The 13,647-nt window shown below is 35.5% G+C and overlaps 1 protein-coding gene across 2 annotated transcripts in view; it reads right to left on the bottom strand.

The window, feature by feature from the left end:
- COL24A1 (collagen type XXIV alpha 1 chain) overlaps positions 1-13,647 on the bottom strand; it is a 399,913-nt gene that overhangs the window by 182,186 nt on the left and 204,080 nt on the right. For both annotated transcript variants that reach the window (XM_007480591.3, XM_056815400.1), the window contains one exon: positions 7,555-7,608. In XM_007480591.3, coding sequence (XP_007480653.1) covers positions 7,555-7,608 — 54 coding nt within the window. The remainder of the gene's footprint in view (positions 1-7,554; positions 7,609-13,647) is intronic.

The raw sequence follows: 13,647 nt of genomic DNA, 5'->3' as shown, positions 1-13,647 counted from the left end.
GGCTCCCTCTTGCCTTTACAGAACATTATCAAACAAAAGCCTTTCTGCTTGCATCATTATCTTAATAAAAAGATTAATTGAGTTAAATAGAAGATAATAAAAGCAAAAGCATTTCTTACATGTTACACAAATTGGATATCTATTCAGACCCTGGACTCAGGAAATTCTCAAAGGTGTTAGAGTCTGACCATTTGACTTGGTCTGTCTGTCTGTCCTTCCTTTTCTGTCTCATTCACCCTTGTCAACACAGCATAGAATCACTGATAACAATTAACCTGGGAATTTAGAGTTCTATTTTAGGCACTCTGTCTCCCTGTGAAAGAGAGTAGGATAAATGTAGTGAATTCATGACCAGCTATCTGTATTGAGATGAGAGAGATGTCCAAGCTGTCATTATGGCCCCAGGAGCATGGGGCTCAGAGAACACAGGATTGCTTCCTGGGGTCGCAGAGTTCAAGTGCACCAATCTGTCCTCTCATGTATTTATCTATCCTTGTGACACCCAGCTGAAATCATATACTGATAAAACACTGAGAAATCCAGCCTCATTGCCATAGATCAATTACTGACAGCAGGACAAAAGCCCTCAGCTGTCCCTGTTTCCTTCTCAGCTCCTGTCTGTTTCATCCTCAAAGGTCCTGCCAATCCTATGCCAATATAATCTGCCTGCCAAGCCTGGGGGAGCAGAATGAAGCTATCAGAATTTCAGAAGAATACTTTTGGTTACATCTTAATTTATAACTTTTATAACCAGAAAAAGGAAATCTAGTAACATATTAACTACAGTGTTTCCATAGACTTTAAAGCTGTTGATAAATAGTGAGTTTAATTCCTTTTTTGGTGCCTAGAACAAAACTTTGCAAGTAGGTAGGCACTCACTCAAAAAACATTGACTGATTGAAAGCTGCTTAGGAAATGACAGTTGCTCTGATTAAGTCCCTAATGGTTTATTAAAGTATTATTCAGTCATATGAGTTGTTGTGAACCCCATTTGGGGTTTTCTTGTCAAAGGTACTGAAGGAGTTTGTTATTTCCTCCTTGTACATTGTACAGATCCAGATCATTGTACAGATGAGGAAACTGAGGCAAACAGGGTGAGGTTACTTGTGCAGAGTCACATTGCTAGGAAGTGTCTGAGCCCAGATTTGAACTTTCAAAAATTTAAGTCTTCCTGCCTTGAGTCCCGTCACTCTATACACTATACCCCCTAGCTGCCCCAGGTTTACTATGACCCATGTTGTAGTATGAATTTGAGAACTTTATGAAAGCGATGCTTAGCTCGTGGGTTCTGCTCTGCTATTTTCACTCACATTAAGACACATATGCATGATTCCATGAAGTGATGGAACAAAACACCAAATACAATAACTGTAAAGGTGTTTTCTTGGACTTCCCTATTTAGAAATGGTTTCATGAGTAGATTTTCTCCAGAAACATTTGTGGATGAGTGAATGGTCGTTGACTGTCCTGGATTCCATAGGCAAAACAACATTTTATAGCCAATGATTTTGAATGATTTTTGCTTATTTCAGAGTGGAAGTTATTCACTGAGTACTTTTACTTTCTTCAGAAATCAATGAAGAATGTGATTTCCCATTGCTATTGAAAGTCATATAAAATTGAATATTTGCTAGCAAATCACTAGATTTTGTAGCTCTCGCTAACTTATTGAATTAAGTATGTAAAGACATCTACATAGAGGCATGCGCACGCGTGCACACACACACACAGAGATTCCAAAATAAATAGACCTGTGCTTAACAAAAGTTTCTAATCCTATTTTGAGGTTTTAGGTAATGAACAGAATATGAAGGACTTCTTTAAAGCAGTGCCAGGATGTCCTGGAAAAAAATCAGCTTGTCTGCAAATGGGGTTACCCAAGATTTCATTGAAGCCATATGCTATAGTTCTGTTGACTATTCTAACAAAATTTTAGTAAAATGCTTAAGAGCAATTTACAAGATCAGTATAATATGAACTAACCATTTATAAGTAAATAATAAAATGTGTATAGATTTTTGTCATTATTTCAGTCATGTCCAACTGTGACCCCATTTGGGGTTTTCTTAGCAAAGATCCCGTGGGTGATGGTGCCAGTTTCTTCTCCACTTGAGAAAATAGAGGCAGAATTAAGAGAATTGTCCAGTCATGTTCATGATGCCAGATTTGAACTTGGATCTTCCTGACTCCAAGCCTCATGCTTTATCCTATGAGTCACCTATCTGTTCCTTCATAGAGCTATTAGATGATGTAGAGTACTGACTTGAGTCAACGGATCTGGATTCAAATCCCATATTTGGTGTAAACTTAGGCTAATTACTCAAATAGCCTCAGTTTCTCTTTCCATATGAGTAAAACAAACCCTGAGGTCCTTCTGTCTATTGCTCTATGATCCCATGCCAACATATCTTTGCAATTTTATACTGGGTAATGTCTTCCTCCTTTTCCCTTTGCTGTATTTACAAACCTGAAAACAATACCAATTTCAGGAAAAATATTTTTAAAAGAAAAAAACAATTCTTTTATCACCTTAAAATATAATTACTTTTTCTTTTCAGATCCTTTTGAACTATAAAACAAAATTAAACTCTTTAAGGTTTATAGTGTTTGACATATTACCTCATTTAACATTAGCAAAATATCTCAGTCAATCAGCATCATGTATTTGGTCATGGTTAGCTAAATGTTCATATTTATCTAATAATAATGATCAATACTCAAACAGTGCTTTAAAGTTGACACAGTACTTCACATATGTTACCTTATTTGACATTCACTACAACCCTTTTAGATTGGTACTTTATCATACCCTATTTTCAAATGAAGAAACTGATTTTGAGAATTTAAGGAAGAAGCTTGCTCCAGAGAATGAATTGTTGCAGAAAGATGCCAGAAAACCTACACTACATCAAGAAGATCTAGAATGAACTTTGGGTGTGGTTGATTGAACTGAAGTTTGATTGAACATTTATTTGAATGTATACTCCTATGCCAAAAGGGGATGGCCCCCTAATTGGTTTTTGTCAATGCACCCAGCAAACATTGGTTTTACTGTCTGTCTTTCTTCTATTTCCCTCTTCTATCTAACTATTGTAATTTCCTCTTAGAAATTGAATGTTGTATACATCTGTAGTTAGAAGTGCTTTAGGGACTATAAGATGATTATGTTAAATGATCAATGGGGAGACTAGTCTCCCAATGATCATCAGGGGGGATTGTGAAGCTTGGATTTAGTAATCTTATAGTCCTAAAGCACTTCTAACTACAGATGTATACAATATTCAATTTCTAAGAGGAAATTACAATAGTTAGATTGCATGAAGATACTTAGTCTAACAAAATCAGGAATTTCTTGTGAACTTTAAATTATTCCACCCTGCTTAGATCTTACTTTATGGTGAAGATGAAATTGTAATCTCCTGATTGAACAATGAAGGTACTTAGTTCTTACTTTATAGTGAAGCTAGAACTTTAAGTTAAGTCTATTTTTAGATCTTAATACAAAAAGGTGTTAAGTAACTATAAAGATTAAATTAATCACAAAAGGTTAAATAACTCACAAAAGGTGAATTTAACAAAGAAGTGTTAAGTAACTTTAAAGATATAATCTAATCATAGAAGATGAGAACTAAAGAATGGGCATTTAGAGGAAGGGACACATGGGTACAAGATCTATGTATTTGGCTCACTTCCTCTTTCTGGGACCTTTTGGTGGCAGAAATTTGGCTGGTGGCAGCGTGTTGGGCCTTTTGGCATCTTAATGTGGCTACAAGCTATTGTCCAGTTTGGTGGTGAGTTTCTGGCTGAGTTTTTTCTCCTTTACTTTCCAAATTTATCCTCTTAGAAGCCTCTAATCTCCTTCAGAATCCTAGTGGCAGAAATCTTGAACTCCTCCTGACACAGGCCAGGTGGGAGAAAATCTATACCTTCTTCCCTCTTTCTCCTTAAATCCTTCCCTCTATATTAATTAAAATTACCATAAATTTCCAGAGTGACTTGGGTAGTTTATTTGGGATTTTTTCCTTGGAGACCAATTAATTTAGATTTTAAGTCACAACCCTAAAATTATCTTTATAAACTGAGCCTGAGAGAAGTTAAATGATGTTTTCAAGTCATCCAGCTAGTAAATGTTTGAGTCAAGATGGGAACCTAAGTCTTCATGTATCTAAGAACAATACTTAATCAATTGTAGCACCTAGGTGCCTGAATAAATTCCAATAATAAAGACAGCTTTGTTCAGGGTCACGTTTAACTATCAGTATACTCCACTAAAATCTTCTTTTGGCACCTCATCATGGAGGAGAGATGATAGTGAATTATTAAGGGGACTACTCCAAGAGAAAACAAACTCTAGCAGGACCTACCAAACTACAAGACACTAGAAATTCACATTATCCAAACTTAATTAGACCTTCATTGCATCAACATTTTCTTTTCTATCCTACTCAGCATAGAAGTTATTCCAAAACTTCTCTTCTTTTCTGAATATACCTATGTCCCTTCCTCCCATCACTCTCCTCTTATACCTTGGCTCTTAATTCATTGAAAAAAATCAAATCCTTTTGCTTAGAGCTCCTTCTTATCCCATTGCCTCCTCAAAATGCCTTGATGTACTCACATTGTCTCTTCCTTTCCCCAGTGTCTGATAATAAAATAATCCTTTTCTTTGCTAAAGGTAACTCCTCTTCATATGCCTTTGATCCCATCCCTTCTTATCTTTTCCAGAAGATGGTTCACAGTTTTTTCCTTCTCTTGAATCTTTAAATTTCTCTTTATCTATTGATTCTTTCTTTACTATCTTTGAACACAACAAAAGCTTTCTCCTTAAAAAAAAACAACAAAAAACCTTTAATAAACCCTATCATCTCTTCAAGCTATTTTGCTATAAGTTACCTCCCCCCCTTTTTTTTAATAAAAATTCCCAGGAAACTCAGTCCACACTTACTGGCTCTATTTCTCTCATTCATTTCTCACCTCTTTGTGTTCTGGGTTTTGACCTAATCTTTCAACTAAAACTGCTCTTTAAACTTACAGATAATTCTTCAATTAATGGTCCTTTCTCAGCACAGATCTTTCCTGTATACTGCATTTGACACTGCTGCTGCCCCCCTCCTCCTTGAGACCCTCTCTTTGAGGTTTCATGACACCACCCTCTTGGGTCACTTACTAACTTTTTGGCTTCTCAATCTCTTTTGCTGGTTCCATGTTGAATTCCTTAGAAAAGCAATACTCCTTTTAATTGAATACAGTTTGCCCCAAGTCATGTTTTTGAGTTTCTATTCATTTCTTATCACTATTTGTTCTTGTTTGTTAGTGGAGATTCAATGTCAGAAAAAAAAAATGGATTAGGCAGACTTAAAAAGAAGCAATGTGGAAATGGAAGAATGGATAAGAAGTATTATAATATCAGAAACTAGATCAAACTCTTCTAATTTACTAGGTAGTTGAAAATTGCAAGTTCTAATGTTGAACATTTCTAGATGCAAGCATTTCTGCCTTATTTAGCATAATAAGCTGCATAGAGGATCTTCTGGGAGTTGATAACTTTCCATCTTTGTGTAAACTACCAATTTTTTAGTCCAGATCATCCAATGCAGGGTTTCATGGGGCCGAAGTTCCAAAGAGAGAATGTAAAATCCTGGAAAATTATATTATTTATTTATCCATAGAATCTTAGATTATGATGATAGACTTCTTTCAATATTGGTTTACTTTAGCGTAATTAAATTAAATTAATATTTTAAAACACTACTAACATGTAAGAGACTGCTAGGCACTGAAGTAGTAAAGAAAAAAGCCACCTTTTTTTTTACTACTTTTTTTTTTACTACTAAAGTAACTAATATGAAAACAAATTACAAAATTTCTTCCCTCAAAGGGATTATAGTCCTATGAAGAACTTCATAGTTTAGTTTCCCTTTAATCTCTGGAAGGCTTCATCATGGACTAGATAGATGTCTTGGAATTTGAAGAAATGTATTTCATTTCTGTTTTTTTATTCTGTGTGACCTAAGGCAAGTCAGCTAACATCTCAGTCTCACTTTTAAAATAGGGATATCTACCCTATTTACTTCTTGAGATTATAAGTATCAAATGGGATCAGATATGTGAATGTACTTTGCAAATAACATAAATGTGAGGTATTATTATATTATGTGAAGCAATGGGAATTAAAGTTAAAAGATGGGTGGTGTCAGGAAAAATACACGAGACTGGTGTTCGGCATACCTGGGTGCTAGTCCTGGCTCTGCCACTTACTAGCCAGGTGCTTGGATAAAATCCCTTCATTTCTCTTGCCTCAGTTTCCTTATCTGTAAAATGAGGGGGTGGTATCAGACACAGTAAGGTCTCTGAATGCTCCAAGATTCTATGATTCCAAATGTTTGAGTATTGAAACCTTTATATTTACATGTCTAAAATTTTTTAAAACTATTTTGACTGTTAAAAGATCTGATCTTTCATGTGCATTTTCTGGAGAAGAAACTGACAAACGAAATAATTTATGCAGGCAATAGCTCCATAGAACACTTAATTAGCTAGTAAGTTTAATTCAGAAAATGATTGTACAACATTTAGCATAATGCCTGGCACATAGTAAGTTTGGCTATGATTATTATGATCATGTTAATTAATTCTGGTGAAATAGTAAGTTGATATTTCACAAATCAATTTCATCAGATTTTTAAATTATTTATTATTTATTATTATTTTTAAATAAAAATTAATTTAAATGAATTTTGACAAGCCTTCAATGAGAATATGATACAATTTTTTTAAAAGAAATTTTTATTGGCTTTTCTAATTGTCTTCTGTTTTTATTTTTTGAGATATTTTTGGGCAAGCATTAAACTTTTTGGCTATTCTCTGAATACATGTTTGGTAGCTTAGAAGGAAGCAAATGAGGTAGAAATACAATTAGTTCCCTATTTGTCAGTTTTTCTTAGATAATCAACCCTATGGAAAGGGGAAAATGCCTAAATTTAATTATTTTAGCTAAATATCAACTAAAAATATGGGAAATAAAAAATGCTTTGGCTGAATTATTTTAGATAGTTACGGTGATCATTTCTTAACTATGGAGCAGGCCTGTGTTCTTGAGGGCATGTTTTTATTTTATATGGTTTTAGGGTTTTAGTAACCAAGCCAGTTACTATTGACTGGATTATCTTCTCATTTTATTTCTTCCATTTGCTTCCAAGAGAATCCATCAGAATGGCTTCCTTACTTTGCAAATTTGGAGGTACTTTTTAAGCCAAGCCCAAGCTAAGAACAATCATTTTCACTTACCTGGATCCTACTGATTTACAAGATGCTTTACATAAAGGGCAGTCATGAGAGGACCAGACATTTAAATTGCTATTTAGGCATCTTGAAACAAGCTGTTTCACTTGAAAGTTATCAGATGGTTCACAGAAACTTTTTGTTTTATAAGATGTAAAGGATCTCCAGCATCTTCTCTCCATTATTTGAGAACAGAGGACCCCGGACATCAAATTTGATCACTTCCAAATTACATCACACTAAAAATTCCCAATAATAGAGATTTTGTTTTACCTTTGGTCCTTCAGGGCCATTTTGCCCAGGAATGCCAATATCTCCAGGAAAACCCTAAGGAAAAATTGAAAAAAAGTACACATTTACATGCAGAACTATATTTCTCTGAGGAAGAATATCTTAAAATTCCTTTTGGAATTTTCAAAGGCCAAGACCATTAAAAGAAGTTCTCTCTCTTGATCATGTAATATTTAGGACCTTCTTTTCTATAGCTTTGCAATTTGCTTTGATGGAAGAAATAGTCACATAGATGAGATTAGAGGACCAATGCATTTATTACTATGTTGGAGAAACCATTAAGTTTTGGAATCATATTTGAGTGTATTCAATGGCATGAAGTTTTTTTCTTTTCAAATATCCCATTATATTTAAAGTCTTGCTCTAATGCCTTATAGGTAACTCTGGATTCTCAAAGGTGATGTCATGGGTAGCACAAGTTCTGACAGGTCGTTCCAAGTTGAAAAGGCTTCAATCATGGATCCGGTGGTGATCCAAGTGCCTGTGGTTTTAGTATCAGCCTACCTAAGTTTGCCTCTGAGGCTCAAGAACCATCTGACCTCTGGATGAAGCCACAGTAATTCTTATAAACTCACAAATATAACAAGGTTTTGAATTGCATTAATGGAGAGAGTATCTATGCTGATAGTGTTCTTGAATTATTAAAGGAATATAGTTGTTTGATATTAAGGTTGGGAGATGAGGTGTGGTATTGTGTATGCCAGTGCAAATCACTTAACCTTGTTTGCCTCAGTTTCCTCATAGGCATCTTGAGAAGGAAATGGCAAATTACTGTACTATCTTTGCCAAAAAAAACCTCCAAATCAGGTCACAAAATGTCAGACATGATTGAAAAACTGAACAATAAAAATCAAATTGTACAAATCTTGTGTCATATATCATTAGTATGGGTTGGCTCACACAGTGATGAAACCATAGATCTGGGCCAGTCAAGTCAAATCAAATCAAATCAAGTCAACTATCATATATTAATTGCCTATTATATGAGGGGGGGAGGAAGAGAGGAAGAGAATTCAGGGCTTAATTTTTTAAAAGAATGTTCTAAATTGCTGTTATATGTAATTGGGGAAAAATAAGATTCTTAAAATAAATAAATGTCTACTAAGTGCTGAAGTGCTCAGTACTGGGGATTCAAGGAGAAGCAGAAAAATAGTCATTGCTCTCAAGTTGCTTATAATCTAGTGGGAGAAATAATACACAAACAACTCTGTTTGCAAACAAACTATATGTAGGATAAACTGGAGGCAGTCTTAAATGGAAAACAGCAAGATGATGGACTCAGAAAGTTTTATGCAGAAGGTAGGACTTTAGCTTTTGAAAGAAGCTAAGAAAACTAGAAGGTAGCATTGAGGAAGTTCTAGGCATGGTGGAAGGACAGCTAGTGAAAATGCAGAGTCAGGAGATGCGGTTTCCTAAGTGAGACATGACAGGGAGGCTAATATCACTGTATCACAGAGTTCATGGATGGGGAATAAGGTGTATGAAAACTGGAAAGGTAGGAAGAAGGTTATAAAGAGCATTAAAAGCCAGAGGATTTTTTTGTTTGATCCTGGAGGTATTAAGGAACCTGGAGTTGATTGAACAGTGGAATGATTTGGTCAGACCCATGCTTTAGGCAGAGCAACTTGATAGACAAGTGGAGGATTGTCTTGAGAGAGACTTAAGGAAAGAAGACCATTCAGAATGCTACTAAAATAGCTAGTAATGAAGTGATGAGAGCTTCCACCAGGGTGGTACCAGAGGAGAGAAGAACAACTATGAAGGAGATGTTACCCAAGTAGAAATGACTAGATTTGACACTTAATTGGATATAGGGTAGCAGGGTTAGTGAATTCTTGAAGTAAAGTTCAAAAATTAGGAGAGGAGTAATTGTATTTAATTTAGAATATATTGAGTTTCAGATATCTATGATACATGCAATTCAAATCATCAAGGCTCAAAGTCAGCAAGAGTTACGTGTGGACAAATAAATCTAAGAAATATATGCATACGGATGACAAATCAGTCAATCCCATAGAGATTGGCTTGGAATCCAAGATGATCTTGATAATCTAGAACAGTTGGCTGGATCTAATGGGATAAAATTTCACAAAATTTCATAAAATCTCATAGTTGGACTACAAAATCTCCTATTGAATTTGGAGGGGGCATGACTAGACAATCATTCATATAAAAATGAGCTGGGGTCCAAAGGGACTATGTCAATACCACAACATTACAGCCCCAAAAGGCTAATGTAATCTTAGGTTTATGTTGGTCATGGCATCAGTAAAGACTTGGGTTTGAATCTCAGCTCCATAACTTACTGTGTGACCCTTGAGCAAGTTACTCTTTGGATCTCAGTTTCCTCAACTATAAAATGTGGATAATAACAGTACCTACCTCCCAAGGTTGTTATGAAGATTGAGCAAGATAATATTTGTAAAAGCATCTGGCACATTGCCTGGTACCTAGGAAGCATTTAAATGCTTGTTTCCTTCCTTTTTTTCTCAGTCTTCAGTTTTCTTCTCTGTTTAATAGGGATGATATTACTTGGACTATTTGCTGCACAAAGTTCTTATTAGGAAATCTCTTTGTAAAATTTGAAGTGCTATCAAAATGTGAGTTATTGTTATCATAATCAGGCAGTCAAAGAAAATATCCTGAAGGAGAAACTCTGGTCCCTCTGTGTCCTGCCTTCATCAGGCTGCATTTAAAGTACCCTATCCAATTTTAAGTACTACATTTTGTACTAAGTACCACCTGTTGGCAATCTTGAGGTCAATATTCAGGAAAGCAATAGGACTAGGGACCATACAAAAATTAGTTAATGGAGCTGAGGCTATTTATCATGACAAAGAAATTACCTAGGGAAGACCTGGTAATGATTCTCAAATATTTGAAGGGTTGTCTTTTGATGAGGGCTTGATGAACTTTTTTTTAGTTAGATATAGAGCGAAGGTTGTAGAAAGGCCAAATTCAGCTCCACATAAAGAAAGTTTTCCACACATTAGAACCATCTAGAAGTGAAATGGGATCCTTCAAAGGGGGAGGGGATGGCTTCTGTTATATAATTAAAATGGTCAAATTTGGCCCCAAAGAATAAATGGGAAAATGTACCTCTCTCTTCTTTGCATAAGGGGAAACCTATGGGCATACAATCAGTCACCATGTTGATCAGTTTTGCTGAACTGTTCTTTTTCATCCTTTGTCATAAGAGATAGTTTACTGGGTAGCAAGGGAGATGTATATAGTTGAAAATAAAGGTGTAAAACAAAACATATCAATAACTGCCCCTTCCCCCCAGAAAGAGTCAGTTTGTTTATCACTGGAAGTCTTCTGGAAGATGTTAGATTGTCATTACTTTGGGATATTGTAGGAAAAGTTTCCACTCAGGCATGGGTTGTACAAGATGATCATTAACCTTAATCCCAATGTTATTTACAGTTATGAGATTTTATGATTTCATGAATTTTAAAACATAGTTTTAGAACTTTCTCTGGACATAGTATAGCCATTGAAAATTCCTCTTATTTTAAGATAAAAATTAAACCAGCCTCTTTCCTAGAAACTAAAATAAAATTAAATATCTGATATTATTTCCTTTCCAGAGTTGATCAGCCCAGATGGATATGATATTTCATTGAAATACTAAAGTGGAATGATTACCAAACAGGTGTTCAATCCTACTCTGAGGAATACTATCCTTCTTTTGGGAAATAGGCTAAAAGGTTTGTCTGGACTACCTGAAGAAATAGGGCAAGGGAGAGACAGAGAAGCTGGCAGAAAGACAGAGAAAAGAGAAAGAGGACAAATGAAGACAGATAGAGGGAAACGGATATGAATAGAGATGACTGAAACAGAAAGAGAGACAGCCAAAAATAAAGTATCTATTAGAAGAATAGATGTGAAATGTGTTGAAGGAAGGGAATGCATGACATCATTATGACTTCCACACTCTTTAAATGAAGGCTTGGGAGATGAGCTGAAGAAGGTTCCTTTATGCCCTAAGATTTAGCAGGGGACAAGGGTTTTTGAAAGAATTAGCTATTCTAGACCACAAGGAACATTTCAAAACTTAGAGATGCACTGCTGAGGGTAGTAGGACTAAAATAATGCCAGATGAAGCCTTTGAAGCTTTAAAAGAAACCAAGAAATCTCTCACTGTCTGGTTTGTATTCTCTTTTAAAAGGTCCCAAATTGAAATTTTATAAATTTTGTCTAAGAAGGAAAAAAAGGAAAATGAGAATTACTTCCAGTTGAAGTTTGTGAATGCCAAGTGTTCAGCTCAATTAGATATTTTATAGATGACTTTCAAAATTTTGTGATGAAAATATGACTAACACATCTGGCAACAAGAAAAACCAAGATGGGCAGAAGGAAATTCTCGGAGTTAAGGCTTGATAACTGGATACAGAATTTTGCCTCCAGATTCAGTGAGTGGAATCAATAGCCAATGAAAACTCTTCTCTTCTGTTTGAAAAGGAAGTTTCCAAAATGCTGATAGTTGGTAAACTCCAACAAGTAATTGTAAGTTCAAAATAATGAGAAACACCCTCTTGGGTTTACCTTCCAGGTAAAAGTAATAGCACATGCTATGAACCGATACTACTGCCAAAGCTCTTCCATCCCTTTACTTCTAGCATCTGAAAGAGAAGTAAAAGAGCCTGGAAAAGGAGAAGTATCTGAAACTAATTTAAAAAGTGAATGAAATTGTCAAAGTATTTAGGAGCGTTTTGGATTTGGGAAAGATTCAATGAGGAGAACAGAAATTTGGAAGAAATTGAAGTAGAACTCAAGGAGAATAATGAGCTGAAGGAGAAAGGCTCAATATGAAGGAAGAAAAAGATTGAGAAAGATGCAAAGAGGAGAAGGACGCTAGTGAAGAAAGCTAAGTTTTGTTTTAAAAAACAAACAAACTGGTAGGAAGAGACAAAACATCAGTAAGATAAAATGGAAGAAATAGGATATAACTCTTAAGTTGAGAGATAATAAAAAGGATTAAAATTGTCAATAAGTGTTAGAGAGGTATAAATACTGAGGAATAGTTTGAAAGACAAGGACTGAGGGCTTCTAATAGCATGGCTAAGGGAGAGCTTTGCAGTAAACACCATTGAGTATGCACAGTTTATACACAGTCCATTCACTACCATCCATGTTTAAAATAGGAGGTTGAGCCCAGTGGATCACTTTAGTTCAAGAGTTCTGGGCTATAGTAGGCTAAGCCAAATGGGTGTCCAAATTAAGTCTGACACCAATATCTTCACCAATAGGGGAAGAGCCATTGGGAACAGGGGCTCAACAGGCTGCCTAATGAGGAGTGAACTAGCCCAGGTTAGAAATGGAGGTCAAAGTTCCCATGCCAATCAATAGTGGTGTTGGCCTATAAATGGAGGCTATACTTCCAGCCTGAGTGAGCTAAAGAGATTCATTCACTACAATAGCTATTCCAAACTTTTATCTCTCGAAAAGACCCTGAAAGTACCCTCTTCCCAGCTCTTCCCCAAATTTGAAACTTTCTTCTCATTTGATGCTCATCAAATTGATCTCTTTCTTTTGATCTCTTTCTTCTCAAACTTCTTCTTTCTCTATTTTCTCATTTACTTCATTTTCAGAGGAAGAGGTGACCCTTTTTCTCTAGAAAGAATTGAATGATGAAGTTAAAAGTCATTTTGCAGAAGGTTAAGATAATACTGAGAAGAGACAAAGAGTGGGAATTGAATATAGAGGCTTTTAAAAAGTTTCCTCTTGAGAAAGAGAGGAAAGATATAGAACAACAGTTACCAGGAATAGTAGTATCTTGTAAAGGAGGATAGCTATGATCCATCAGTCAATCGATAGACTGTTAGGTATTTAAAATGTGCAAACAAAACCATCTATTCCCTGTCATCCCTTAATCAGGTGAAGGGTCTTCTGTAATTAGTTCAAGAAAGGAATTGTTTGCTTGTGTAGCCAAAACAAACAGCAATCATTGGGAGCATTAACCTGAGGAGAAATTTTAAATTAATCAATCCAAAGGTGATCCAGTGCAGAGATAAATGACTCTAAGTTGAGAAGGATTACCTCTCAGAAGGGGGCAACTCTGGGATACTCTTG

Source organism: Monodelphis domestica, chromosome 2, assembly GCF_027887165.1.
Source record: "Monodelphis domestica isolate mMonDom1 chromosome 2, mMonDom1.pri, whole genome shotgun sequence".
Lineage (NCBI taxonomy): Eukaryota > Metazoa > Chordata > Mammalia > Didelphimorphia > Didelphidae > Monodelphis > Monodelphis domestica.
The sequence above is the reverse complement of the archived record's forward strand: the minus strand, read 5'-3'. Positions and strand labels throughout refer to the sequence as shown.